The sequence below is a fragment of the Parasteatoda tepidariorum genome, chromosome 8 (genome assembly GCF_982258835.1).
Source record: "Parasteatoda tepidariorum strain Cologne lab strain chromosome 8, Ptep-v5.0, whole genome shotgun sequence".
NCBI classification, from domain to species: domain Eukaryota; kingdom Metazoa; phylum Arthropoda; class Arachnida; order Araneae; family Theridiidae; genus Parasteatoda; species Parasteatoda tepidariorum.
In genome coordinates, this window is record NC_141762.1 from 855,659 (window position 1) to 870,995 (window position 15,337).

At 33.5% G+C, this 15,337-nt stretch overlaps 1 protein-coding gene across 14 annotated transcripts in view; it reads left to right on the forward strand.

The window, feature by feature from the left end:
- LOC107446520 (scavenger receptor class B member 1) overlaps positions 1–5,820 on the forward strand; it is a 77,024-nt gene extending 71,204 nt beyond the window's left edge. For all 14 annotated transcript variants that reach the window (XR_011636769.2, XR_011636767.1, XR_011636768.1 and 11 more), the window contains one exon: positions 5,586–5,820. Coding sequence is in view for 4 of the 14 variants with exons in the window: in XM_071180805.2 (XP_071036906.1) it covers positions 5,586–5,645 (60 nt within the window). In the remaining 10 variants the exon portion in view is untranslated. The remainder of the gene's footprint in view (positions 1–5,585) is intronic.
- The last annotated feature ends 9,517 nt before the right edge of the window (positions 5,821–15,337 follow it).

The following is a 15,337-nucleotide window of genomic DNA, read 5'->3' on the forward strand; positions in this document are numbered from 1 at the left end:
GTGTGCAGAATCAAATATATATACACACACTGCACAGAAAAAAAATAACAACTTGCAGGAATGTCAACTGCTTTGGAAATTTTGCAGTTATCTTTGCAAACATACTTTTTTTTTATCACTTTTTTGTGTTTGGAAACTAATTCTTCTTAAATAAATTTAATTCTATAAATTGTTTACCAAATACTCACCTCAAAAGCTATAAAATGCCCTCATAAAAGTTTAATTTAGCACAAAAAAGTGACCAATACTAATTTTGTTTAGTTTTATTAAATTAATAAAAATCTCTTATATTATCTTCCCTTTTTTTTTTTTTTTTTTTTTTTTTTTTTTTTTTTTTTTTTACAAACTGTACAGAAAGTAAAAATTAAAAACTTTATTTTGTTTATTACTAATATCACTAAGGTTAATTTTTTTTATAAGAATGTCAATAATGTTCACCTTAATTTTATTTCATTAATTTTTTTAAAAATTAATTGAACAAATTTATCAATAATATGTACAGGTAATATGTAATGACTGACTTTAGTTTATAGTTTCATAATCTTTGTCAGAAATGAAATTTAAAAAAAAGAGCATATGTATATTATGAATCACAGATGAACATTTAAGTGAAGAAGAAGCAGGTGTGCTATTTATTTTTGAAGTAAACAGAAGTGTTTTAAAAGCTATTATTAGAAATACCTCCAAGTTTCAAGACGCAATCAAACTATTTGCGATGTTATCCACATCGCGGTTGATTCAAAAGATTTTAGCTTTTTTTTTTTTTTTTTTTTTTTTTTTGCTTTAATAATTTGGAATCCTTTATGTCTTGCAATGTTTACTTTCTTATTCTTCATTTTTGATAAGGATTTTAAAAGTGTACATTAAGAGGGTGTTATACCATGCAAAAAAACTATTCATAGCAAATCCTGTTTTACCGACATTAATTAAACTAAACTCAGATGTGCCAAGTAAACCATGAAGTTTCAAATGCTAAAAAACTTTTATTCAAAATGCAAAGAAATTTTTTCTGAATTTCTTCCCTAGTGTTCATGCCTTAGTACCTAGTAATCATGCCTTACTTTGATGCATTTTAATACAGTGAAAACCATTTTTCACCGTTTGAAACTTCTGGAGTCTTAATTGGTTTATTTTCTAAGTTACTTATGCAGGTTAAGCAGAATTTGCCATTCTCTCACATGATAACAACCTCTTAAGAACAGTTATTTTCAAGAGCCCTGTACATATTTCTTACTTATAATTCTTATATCTAATTCATTAGACAGAAAAAGAAAAATATTGCAAGTATTCATATTTTAAAAATTTTTAAAAAAAATAGAGAGTATACTTACTTTTTTTGAAAAGAGAAATATGCTCTTAAAATAACGTATTTTATATCGCACAATTATTTAAATCTTAATATAAATTAAACATTGATTTCTAAAAAAATTCTCTATTTTATTCTTACTTTTATTGAAGATTTTTAATTGATACAACAAAACTTAAGGAAATTTTGATTTTTAACTGCAAATGAATACCTATGAAGTTTTTGACATCACTGTATGAATTACTAATGAGCTTGCTTTTACTAATTATGAAATCAACTAATCATTTCTGCACATAATTGAAGCAATTTGTGTGTTATGAAAAGCACCTAGCATGATAGATGTTGATGTACTAATATGGATTGCTTGTATATTAACTTGTTTAGCGCCTACCTAACAGCTGCTATTAACGAAATCTGTTTTTCTTTTAATTGTATTTACTTTTTTGTTTAATATTTTTGTTTTTATTTTTAGCATGTGTTTTAAGATAAAATAGGAAACATTAGGTGTTTTGTATTCACCACCCTTAATGTATTTTTTTAATCGAATTTTTGTCAAGAGTAAAGTTTAAGAAGTTCATAACTCTCTAAAGCAGTGATTCTCAACCTTTTTTCGTTGCGGCACACTTTTAACGATTTCGAAATTTGACGGCACACAATGAAAAAATTAGATTAAAAGTTGTTTAATTACCTATTTTACACAGTGTTAAATAGTTGGTGATAATAATTTTGAATGTGGAATAAAATAATATGCACTACAAAATTACATTTATTAAGGGATTAATTATTTCTTTCGACCAATTTTTTATTAGTTAGTAACAGTTATTTATTTTTTTGCTAGTTATAAATTGTTAGCTTGTTTTCTATAATTATTAACTGTTTTTTTTATTTCTTGTTGACCAGTTTTTTTGCTAATTATTAATTGTTAGCTTAATTTTTGTTAATTATCCTTTGTTAATTTGTTTTTTATATATTTGTTTTTTTAGTTATTCTTTGTTAGTTTGCTTACTAATTGCATAGCTTACTTTAATGATCAGCTCTTACAAAATTTTTTAAAATTGTGTGTTAAACACTTCCATCTTATTTTAAGATTGTCAGAGACAATAAAATCGCCGACGAAGATGCTATCACGCTGTTAAAGCGTGGGAAAATTATGAAAAGTATATATATATACACTTTTCTTTATTTTAAACTTTACTCATAATAAAAAAAAGCATTATAATTTTTATTGCATCATTTCTAATATTTGGCGGCACATTTTAAGAATTTGGCGGCACACAAAAGTGCCGCGGCACAGTGGTTGAGAATCACTGCTCTAAAGTAATATTTAAACAAGGAAAAATCGCAAACGCTATTGACATCTAACTTACTGTTGAGGAGGCAGTAGTGATAATATCAAAGATTATTAGATTATTAAAAATACCTCCGAATTTCATCATGCAATCAAACTGGTTTTGATGTTTTCATAGGCATGTTTTTTTTTTTTTTTTTTTACTATTAATTTGCGTAGAACTGTAAATCTCAAGGTTTTGATTTGGAGACTTCCATTAATTAAAAACTTTGTATTGTTCACAAAATTAATATTTAAATTATTGGAACATTTATTCCTTTATCATCCCAGTTCCTCTTTTTTTCCGGAAGTTTGTGCTATTGTGAGGCTTTTGCATAAATTTCATGTATTATGCATGATTTGTTGCCTGAAAAATTTTATTTTCCTAGTAAATTTTAACTATTTCTATACATTGTGCAACTATAACTCTTAAGACCCATTCAGCCATGTCCATTATGGTTTACAATATTTGATGCAATTTTATTTCATAACAAAGTAATTTTTTTTTCCTGTTTGCATGCCTTTAAAAACGATTGATTATGTACATGAAAACATAAGTTGCTTCTCGTTTGTAAGCATTTTCAATTACAAAGAAAAGTCATGAAAGAAAGTAAGAAATTAGATTCAAGTTATGCTTCAGGACAAAAATCTGAAGTTACACTGTATAAAAGTATCATCCAATACGCTAAAAATTGAAATTCTGTTTATGTAAGAATTAGAAATAATGAAAAAGATATGTTTATTTAATTTAATTATCTTTAAAAAAAATTATTTTATTATACACCTTTTAACCTACGTATTTCTTTAAAACAAATCTATTTTTAACCTTTAAGCCTAGAGCAGGGCTGGGTAAACTACGGCCCGCGGGCCAACTGTGGCTCGCCGGAAGGTTTTAAACGGCTCGCGGATAGAATTTTAACTTGCCGATCCGTCGCAAATATACATTATACATATTCGTCTACTTTGTTTAAAGCTAGCTTTTTTTTTTCCTTTTTCAATAAATTCAGATGACCTTTTTGCTTTCTCTATTTTCGTTTTACAAAACATAAATTGATGGAAATAGCTTCAGACAGCTTTTCAATTAGTAACTTTTTGAAAGCAGATGTTCTTCATAGAATAGCTGTAGAATGGCGCCAACAAGCGTTTGTCTTTCTCAAGGAGCAGACAATACGGAATCTAATGTAGGTGAATTGTGCTTCACGTGTGGCAGACAGAGCATTTTAAGCTCTAACGAACGAATTTTTCATTTTTCTGTGAATTATCTTCAAAAATTATTTTTTTTCTTGTTTGTAAAATTTTAATTGATTTATATCAGCATTGATGATGTCATTCCAAAATGCAAACTAAATTCTATGTAACATGTAAGGATTTTTTACAAATGAAGATTAAAAAATTAACAAAATGCAGTATAATGCATACAGTTGCAACTGTAGTTACTATTAACTAAACACAATAATGCTGTTCATTTACAATATTATGATAACTTTTGTGTTTTTCTTGAAGTCAAGATGCTTCTTTTTCGGGTTTTTCGTTTATGGTCCATATCACTGTCTCTTTTTAAACACCAACAGTAATCGGCCATCATGTTAACATCCCACCGTCCTTGATATCTGCGTTCCATCTCCTTTATATCCTGGTGGAATCTTTCACCTTGCTCGTTACTCATTTTTCCTAAATTGTCTGGGAGGTATTCCAAATGTGATTGAAGGAAGTGAATTTTAATGCTCATATTGCACCCCAAAAGATGATAAGTACGTAATAACTCAGTCACAAGTTCTTTGTAATTTTCCTGTCTCATTTCTCGAGGTTAAATTCAATACCCTCAGTAAATAAGGAAAAGCTTAAGAGTTACGAAGATTGCTTGAAAAAACTCCATTTTGAGTTTGAACGCAGATTTCAAGATTTCAGTGCTATTAAAACAGAGTTAGATATTTTTACCATGCCTTTCAACGTAAATTGTGAAACAGTGAGGTCGGATCTGCAGCTTGAATTAATTGAGTTGCAATCTAACAATCATCTGAAGCAGTTGTTTCTAAATGTGCCAATGTGTGAGTTTTACAAATCATTATCGAAAGCTAGTTTCCCAAATTTAATATCGCATGCCCAGAAAATCAGTGCTATTTTTGCTTCATCTTATATATGTGAACAAGCGTTTTCAATTATGAACCTTAGAAAAAATCATTTCAGAATTAGACTAACTGACAAACATTTATCCTCCTTCCTTAAAATAAGTACATCTCACTTCGAACCTCAATGTAAGGAACTTTTAAAAATGAAATCGCAATTTCATTCATCTCATTAAAAATTTAAATTGCATCGTTTTTTGTTTTTTTTTTAATTTTATTTTTTTTATTTTAGAAATATTTAATTGGCCCACCAAACTTTTTTTTTTTTGATTTTTGGCCCACGGCCAGAAAAATTTGCCTATCCCTGGCCTAGAGTATTGGAAAATTATTAACTTCATTAAACGAAAAAGAAAAAAAATGGGCAGGCCACGTTATCAGAATGGATGAAGACTGTACCACAAAAAGAGTTTTTAATGCCAAACCAATTGGCACACGAAAAAGAGGCAGGCCGAATTAGAGATGAATAGATGGCATAGAAAAATACCTTTTGGTCTTAAAACTAGAAAACGCTAGCAGGAAAAAGGTTATCCTGAAAAAATCTTAAGAAGGCTAAGGCCCACCCTCGGCTGTCGAACCATTATTGGTGATAATAATTCGAAAAATAACTGTCCATAATTAATTTTCAAACAGTACAGAACATAAATGTCAATTTTGGCAATAATTGGAGAAAAAAAGATCAAGGTTTATAAAATGTACTGTTTTAATTTGATAGTCCTTTATAAGCTTTTTTTTCTTCTTAATGTCTATACTTTGGTAATAATTCACCAATTCACTATTTTTTCACTTTTGTCAAGTTGTTTTTAAATGAAATATATTTTATTTGCAGTATACAACTATCATTGTTGAGGTTCCTGCATCTCCAACTGAAAGAACTCCACTACTGTGAAATTTTAATATTTGCATTTAATTTACAAACTGTTCAACAATTGCTTTTATCATCTTCCTGACAATTATTCTAATATTGAATTCATTTGTAAAATAAAAAGTCATACAATCCTCATTTTATACAATGTGTAAATTTTATTTGTTAATAAAAGACACATATCTTGTGTTCTTTAAAACTAGCGTCTTTTCTTTTTTTACATTAAGTTTAAACAACAACAAAAAACAATTCAGTTATTTTGAATACCCATGGCAGAATCGTGGCGACATAGTAGCAGAACAATACCGAATTTTTGCAGAAAGATTTTTCCTTTGTGAAGTAAAACATTTTGGTTTTCTTTTCTGCAGAAATTTTCGTAAGATTTTATCTTTTCTTTAGAATTATATTCAAAAGATGCCTTTCCGCATCTGAGTGGGGGGGGGGGATTTAGTTTTCTTTTCTGCTGAATTCTACTTTTTTATGCATTTATTACTGATGATTTTCACATAGTTTTTAAAATCCAATATTTTTAATACGATATTACTTATTACAACAACTAAATCTCACAATGAAAACACGCATTTATTAACCCCTTTTTGAAGAGTCAAATTCGCGTGATTTCGCCGTTGGATCTTTTATTTCGGCAGCTATAGCTACGGATTTCACAATTTTTTTTTATTATTATTTTTTAATGTGATATGCGAAAAAAGAAATAGTGACTTTTTTCTCCCAACAAAATGCGAGAATATTGCCCATAATATTAGAATAAAATAAAAAGCATTTCAATTAAAAAAAAAATTTCTTTTTTGAAGTTGACGTTTTTGTTATTTTAAATTAGTAACGTGTGTTTGTTATTATTAAAAGTATCTAGCAGAAAGCCCGAAAGAGAAGTATAATATTTACCCTCAAAACCACTAATGTCTATTATCTATGCTAGTTTTAATCTTCCACAGCAACATGATGTGTTGTATACATTTATTTTATGTTGCAGAATCCTACTCAAAATAAATTTAAAAATTCGCACTCAGTAATGAGAATGAAAGAAAACAATTATTGAAAGCAAAACCTAAAAAAATGAACTCATTTGATTGTATAAGCATACAGAGGAGTTTAAAGGCAATTATTAAAAACACTTTAGAGTTTAATCATGCAATCAAACTGATTTTAATGATTTCAGGCCTAGTTCATCACAATTTGATGTTTTTGTTTTTCCTCACTTAAACATTTGTTTGCCATTCTTAATGTGTGTTCTTCTCACTTGAGAAGAGTTGCAAGTTTAATGAAACAATATTATCCATTTTGTGGAACCCTGTTATCCTTGCACATATAATGTTATATTAATTATTAGTGGCTTCAATAATACTTTTTTATGTCCCTTTCCCTGAAAAGCACAACCATTAATCGGTAAAACTCTGAAGAAATGCCAATTATTACGATTTCTTAAGTCAAAATAATTGCTAAAAGCCTGAAGAGTGTGCCATCAAAGGTTCCTTATGCCAACCATCTAAGTTTGTTTACTTTAGGAAAAATTAATATTTTCGTGTCAATGATAACTCGAAAAAATCTGAATATATATTCCTGCTTTTCCAAAAAAGAACATGGAAAACCTTTACGGGAGAATTTCTGACAGCTATGGGTCACTTTTGAAGATTTTGAGCTAAGATTGTCATGCAACTTTTAAAAGGAAAAAAAAATTGTAAAGACAATATGTAGTATTGCTTATTTTTGGATCATTTATATTTCTAAAAATTGTTTTTGCCTAATGAATTTTGTAACTGAATTAAATTTTTGTATGTTTAATATGAAAATTTTATCATGAACCCGACGACTTCTCACATATAACCAAACCAGTCTCGTATCTATACCTGAACAGCTGCTTCCAAAAGATAGCGCTGATCACTAAAAGTTCGTAAGCAATGCTGTTTCATTCCAACTCTCTTTCGTGAAGCTTTTTGCTTTAGAAGATACTTTTTGAAATCTTTGGGATTTTAGCTGTCAGAGTATTTTGCAAAAGGCCGAAGTAATCGGCAGCCCTGTCACTAACTACAGCTTCGACTACTAACTTTAGCTTCATCGGAACTTGTGATAATATGCTCTTTTGTAAAACGCATATTTTAGATTATTTTATAAAATTTTTGTTGTTGAAGAAATTAGCTCCGATTACAAAATATAATTAACACTTAACTACAAGACCGATTCTGTAAGAAGAGTTGTTGAATCCATATTTAAGATAATACCTTTTCAAACAGGCAGATTGAATTTAGAAGAATTTTAACAAATAAAAAATATTTTAAACCTGTTGAAAAACTGGCTTTATGGATCGTGAACATATTTAAATAAAAAATGTGTATGCGTATTAATTTGCAATTATGCTTTTTTAAATGCAAATTTAGTATACAAAACTTGACCCTTGATAATTCTCCCTAAACTTCATTAGAATTTTTTAAACCTTCCCCGATGACTAAATACAGTAGTGCACGGGCAAGAAAAAAAAATTAAAAAACGGATTACCCTGAATAGCTTTTAATTAGATCTTAACTTTCTAGGACCTATCTTAATGGTTCGAAGGGGTGCTAATTAATTAGTGCAAGCGATATTTTAAGTTACGAAATCAGAAAATTAACGTACTTTCTCTGAGAAAGCAGATAAAGTACGTAATTCTCTGATTGCCCTTTTTTTCCGACCGATTTGGATTCCTGACCCCCAAAATAGAGGAGTTGCCGCAATCTAGGAAAGTGATCCATAATAATTCTTAACTCTTCCACTTAATAATTATTAAGTACACTGGTTATCATAAATTAAGGAAAATTCACAAAAATCGCGATAACTCAAGAAATTACACATGGAATTTTATGAAACTTACCCACAATATACAACACATAGTAAGGTATTAAACAGCATAAAAAGAAATTATCAGACATTAATAGTAGTATAGAAATTAGCACATGTATAAAATAAACAAATTGGAAGTATCGGTTTGCAATAGAAAAAGTACCTTTAATATGGAATATGATTGCCTCTAGAAGCAATACAGCACAAACAGCGATGTGTGATGCTTTCAATTATGCGGTCTATCAGTTCAATAGGAAGTGAGAGCCATTGCTCTTGTAAAGCAGTTGCAAGCGTGGCAAGGGTCTGAGGGGGCGGATTGATGGCAGATACACGCCTCCCTAGAGCATCCCAAACGTGCTCGATAGGATTCAAGTCCGGGGATCGAGCTGGCCACTCCATGCGAGTAATTGTTTCCTGTTGAAGATAATCATCAACAATGCGAGCTCTGTGTGGTCTTGCATTATCGTCCTGTAACAGGAAGCAATCACCAATTGCCCCGGCATATGGGCGCACATAAGCATCAAGGATGTTGTCTCGATAAACCTGAGCATTCACGGTTCCCCTTGGAAAGACATGGAGGTATGTGCGCCCTCCTAAGGATATGCCTCCCCAAACACAGACACTGCCTCTTCCGTATGCATCTCTTTCACGGATGTTTGATGGATGATAACGGGTCCCAGGTTCTCTCCATATCAAATAACGTCTACTGTCACTTTCTAGACTAAACCTGGACTCATCCGTAAAGAGAACAGGCCTCCATTGATCTGACGTCCAGTGGACATGTTGTCGGGCCCACTGCAAACGGTCTCTCCTATGGCGTGATGTGAGCGGCACGCAAATGGCTGGTCGTCTCGCATACAGACCACCTTCGTGGAGCCTTCTGCGCACAGTTGACGTTGACACCAACCTTCCGGTGGCTGCAGCAAGAGAGGATCTAAGATGTGTCGGAGTAGCGGTTCTATTCCTGCGTGCACTTAATGTCAAATATCGGTCATCGGCACTGGTCGTAACAGTTGGCCGTCCTTGACTGAACCTCCTAGATGCCGAATCTGTGGTTTGAAATTGCCTCCAAAGTCTATGAACCACAGATGGACTCACATTTAGCCATCTGGCCACTTCTGATTGACTCTGCCCTGCCTCTAGTCTCCCGATGGCTCTCCATCGTAGTTCTTCAGGCAAATGATGCCTAGAGGTCATTATTACGAATTGGCTATCTCAGATTTTCAATGTCGCAATCACAGTAAAATTTGTGTGCTTTCTCTCAAACTTGGACTTTTATGCTCCAGGCAGATGACGTAAGCCGAGTGCAGCGCCACTAATTTGCATATTGCAATTTTACTCAGCTACTCTTAGTGGACAACATATGCAAATTTTGCACGGTTTGGCTTACTTTTGAAAGAGTTATCGCTATTTTTGTGATTTTTCCTTAATTTATGATAACCAGTGTATAATTAATTATTAAGTATAATTAATTAATAATTATTAACTTCCTAATTAATAATTCTTCCACTCTTAAAGTTAATTTTATTATTTGCGTCTTCCGGCATATCTCGGGAACATTTGAGCAAAGTGAAAAATGTTTGCTCCCAATTATAAAATCAATTTATCTATGCAAAAAAAAAAATGACTTTTAGTAAATATTTATTATTTTATTCAATGATAATCGAAAAATTCATTATTCTATTTAATAACAGTCAAAAAATTGATTTGTAAGGTGTACAATTTTTTTACATCATTTTTAAAAACGTAATTTTACATGACAAAATTTGAGCGAAATCAGTTGTTGTTGTAGTTCATTTACGTCGCACTAGAGCTGCACAATGGGCTATTGGCGACGGTCTGGGAAACATCCCTGAGGATGATCCGAAGACAAGCCATCACAATTTTGATCCTCTGCAGAGGGGATGGCACCCCTGCTTCGGTAGCCCAACGACCTGCACGCGAAGTCGAGCACTTTACGGTAGAACAGTTTAACGAGGACCAATACCGCACACCCTCTGTCCCTACACAGACTGATCCAAGTGGTCACCCACCCGCACACTGACTGCAACCAGTGATGCTTGACTTCGGTGATCTGCTGGGAACCGTGTCTTAACGATCAGTCCACTGCGGGACGCGAAATCAGTTGAATAGTTCCTGAGAATTTTAATAAGGTCATCTTTGGATAAACGAATTTTATAATTGAGTGTCAACATTTTTCAGTTCGCTTAAGAGGACGCCATACGACGGGGGAAACTTTTCGTTTTAAATTCTCTTTCACTTCCATAACGAATTTGATGAAAACTTGAGTTCAGACAAACCTAGAGTAAGCCATGAAATTTCAAATACTGAAAATAAAATTTAAAATATCCAAATGAAAATAAATTATGCGGAGATAACTTTTAGGCACACGCAATAGAGAAGTTCACTTCCAATAATTTGTTTCCATTTTGATATTTTATCCATGACTATTACTTCTAGGTTTGACGGAACTCACTTTTTCTTTGGTTAATAGAGGTGGAAGTAGATTTGCGGTTAAAAGTTTGCTGTAGTATGGCATCCTGTTAAAATATGGGGTCCAAACTTTGGATCACTCTCCTGACCAAACTATGGGGGTCGGGAGTCCGAATCCGTCGAAAAAATGGTATGTTCAGTTGTAGTGGCTCAGGGGGTAGAGCGTTCACCTTCCAATGAAATGAACCGGGTTCGAATCTCAGCGATGGCTGATCGATTAGAATTCCATACCTGGCTCGCACCGACCACAGTGCTGACATAAAATATCCTCAGTGGTAGACGGATCCTCTTGTGGTTTTCCTCTTTATGTAAGGCAGATGCGGGTTAGTTCCATCAAAAAGTGCTCCACGAAGGAAAATTTCTCAGTGTTATAAACAAGAAGCACACGCGAGTTTAATTACAGAACAAAAACTGGTATTGCTCTTGAACCATAATCTTATGCACCAATATTAATAAATGATCCCATTACTTTTAAGTGTAGTAAATTGAATATCTCATTTAACTGCTATGCCATGAGAACTGGTTACAGAAGTCAAAATCCATAGTCCCAAAGATACAGTGAAGGTATTCAGCCAATTCGAGAAGAAAAAAAAAATTGATTTTTTTAAACCGTAGTTTGAGACTATGGTTATCCCAGTCTATCTAAGAATTCCAACACTATCCCATAATGGCTTGATGGGCAGAAATGATTGAGAAAGAAAGTACTGCGGAAACTAAGCATAGATGTCATGTGTACCTGGCCAAAGGTACACTGGTACCTAAAAAGATGGAGCTAAAATTGTGCTGATTTTCTCCATGATCTGTATACCCAAAGGCAAACAGCTGATACGCAGTCCAACGATATTCCAACCTGATTTCTGATGCAGAATGTTGTTGTAGTTCATTTACGTCGCACTAGAGCTGCACAATGGGCTATTGGCGACGGTCTGGGAAACATCCCTGAGGATGATCCGAAGACATGCCATCACAATTTTGATCCTCTGCAGAGGGGATGGCACCCCTGCTTCGGTAGCCCAACGACCTGCACGCGAAGTCGAGCACTTTACGGTAGAACAGTTTAACGAGGACCCATATCGCGCATCCTCGGTCCCTACGCAGACTGATCCAAGTGGGTGACCCACCCGCACACTGACCGCAGACAGTGATGCTTGACTTCGGTGATCTGCTGGGAACCGTGTCTTAACGATCAGTCCACTGCGGGACCTGATGTAGAATGGAGAAGAGATCTAATGATCTCAACTACTTCAGAATCGTTGAACAGTGACTTCAGATCTTTTAAAGTCCGTGTAAGTCTTGCACAACGGGGGGGATTATGCTTTCTCCTCGGTAACTTCTTCCTGAATTCATATCCAGTGAAAGTGGCAGCGGTTGCAGCAAAGCTCTTCACTGGTCCTTGCTGCAAATATAGAAGGTTGGGGCGTTCGGCGCATCGTGATTCGTGGTTGCGCTGAACAGCTGACACCAGAAACATTACATTTGCCGGTGACCATCCCTGCAGCGGTGATATTGTTGATGTCTCAGATTTTCCAAGATGACTAGGAAAATAGGCACGTAGGATGGAGTTTCGTGAGATTGGCCGATCCTTCTCCAGAATGGGACTAATTTTATGCAGTCAAATCCTTTCCATTGCAAGATATCTCCCAGATCTTCCGTCTTGAAGTCAAAATTATACCCCTTAAAAATAACTTTAAACTTTTTGGGAGCTCTGGAGCAGACTCGACCGTGTCGGGGTAGTCTGAGTTATTTGAGAATTCGTTGGTAGATTAGGAAGAGCAGGCTGCGAATCAATGACGCAGATTCAGTGATGGCTTTTTAGATTTTTACTTCCTCTTCTCGGTTGAGGAATCAGCTGTTCAGAAATCTCAGAGATGTCATTCTGGCTTAGAAGGATCAACGCTGAGTGTGTGTTCTCGATGAACCTTAGACGAGAGGTGGAATTCCTCTATTTCCCTCAGGTCCCGCAGTGGATTGTTCGCAAAAACACGACTCCCAGCAGATCACCGAAGTCAAGCATCACTGTCTGCGGTCAGTGTGCGGGTGGGTGACCACTTGGATGTGTCTACGTAGCGACAGTGGGTGTGCGGTATTGGTCCCCGTTAAACTGTTCAACCGTTAAAATCGACTTTTTCAGCAGTTTAAAGTTGATACGTCGCTTTTAAATCAGATTAGGATTGTCAAAATATGGGCAACTAAACGCCCATAATTTTGAGAATCCAAATCCGTCGAAATAAAAGCCAAATTTATTTAGAAAAGTGCTTTTTTTTGTTGTCTGAACCTAAGTGAACCTATTTAAGGTTATGTTACCGAACCAACTACATTGAGCATCCTAGAATGTGAACATCTGGTCATCAGATCAAAAGTAATAAGTGTGGTTATAGTAGTTTTTCCCATCAAAATAAGGATTAAATGCATCCAGAATCATTTCACATGATTCGGCGGTTGCTCGAGACCGATTCAATAGGATAATCGAAATTTGACACAATCACTCGGTTTTCATCCTTTTCACAGTATCTACATTTCCCAGTATTGATGCAATTTTTATAGGCATCAACTATACTAATATAATACCTATATTTGTACATTTATTACCGATTAAAACAGCATCAATCACCATAATACCGGTAGCAGGGGTGAGTGGACATCTTGAATAACTTTCTTATTTATACTACAAATCTTCTCTGCGAGATATCATAAATTGTCAACACTGATGTACACTTCAATGTGTAGTCGCATATATGTGCACAGGGACCGATCAAGACAAACTCAGGCCCAAGGCCCACCAAATTTTCTGGGCCCATTACAAAATATTTTGAAATTAAATTACTGAAGAGTATAGTCCTAATAATGAAAAAGAATCTATTGAACTGCATGATTCAAGAGAAACATTCTAAGAAATTTTGAAAGCTGACAATTGAAGATTATTTTTCAAAGATAAAGTTTACGTATCTATAAATTACAGCAAAATATAAAACAACAAAACAATGTTATGTCAAAATAAAAATAGTTTGGTGACCACAAACAATTAAAATCAGTGATTTTTGCTCAAGCTCACTGATTAGCTGAATCGTTTTTTATTGTAAGCTGTATTTATTTTTAATTTAGTACTTAAAGCAACACACAGCTAGCCGGTATGTGCATACGGGGAATACTTAAGTAAGAAATTTGTAAAGGAAAACTTTTACGGTGCAAAAGTAATTTTCGCAAATTTTCTTTTTACTGTTTTATTTACATACGTTATTTTCGGAATTTCAACTGAAGGTGTTAATATGATGCTGTCTTTTTACCTATATTAAGATAAACTGTTGCTCTGTATAATTTCTATTATCCAGATTAGGCGTAAACAAACATCGTGGGCAGAGCCTGACTAAAGCAGGGGCAGTTGCCCCGGGATCCACATCAGAGGAGGCCCCAAATCGAATAAAAATTTTATTTTACATTTCCTTCTTTAATGAACTTTATTTAAACAAAATATCAGCAAACAAAACAGCTCTAAGCCGATCGTATCTGACTAAAAGTTGTTGAACTTTCCGAGTGCCGTATTTCATACTTTAACGATCAAGTAATCGTTATTCTATAGATTACCTAATTAAATTGTAGAATTCATTAATTTTATGTACTTTAACTGACTGGTCTAGTTATTTCATGAAATACCTAGTTATTCTATGAAATAACGGGTTTCACACAAGAAATGAATATTTTTTCTTTTCTTCTCTTTTTCTGCAGAGTCTTTTCAGAGTCATAGAGTCTTTTTCTGCATTGACGTACTTAACAATTTTTTAAAAAATGATGGAGAAAAGGTGAGCTGTTGTCCATTTAACTTAAGTCGCCAATTTTCTTTTTTGACTCGCCACATGGCGAGTGATTATTTTTAGATCTAGATTTAAAGATATAATTATATATAGCGATATTTTATTTAGCCTTGCGTATGTCATGTAAATGTAAAATATTTTGTAACGTAAATATTTTCCATTTTCTTATCACTATTAGAAGATGTAATGTTTGTATTGTATATTATAAACATTTGGGGTGATGCAACTCAGTTATTATTATTTTTTTTTTAATCATCAGTCATTGAAAAGAAAGATAACGAAACAGGATGATGTTGCAATTAAATCCTTCCTTTATCACGTTTACATTAAGAGTAGAGGAGGGGAAAGAGAGATTAATGCCGCTAGATTATAGAATAATTTAATCTGATTGGTGCAAAGCTCGATTTTCCAACCAATGGAAATGACTTTTGCACACATTTCCTCTGAATTTTTTAGCTTTTTCACCTTTCTGCACACGTCCCACCTCAGAGGACGAGTGCAATTTTGCAGACGGAGGGGACGATGAATGCAAAATATTGAATATAAGACATGACAGGACTATGCAAAATTATGAATTGTAGT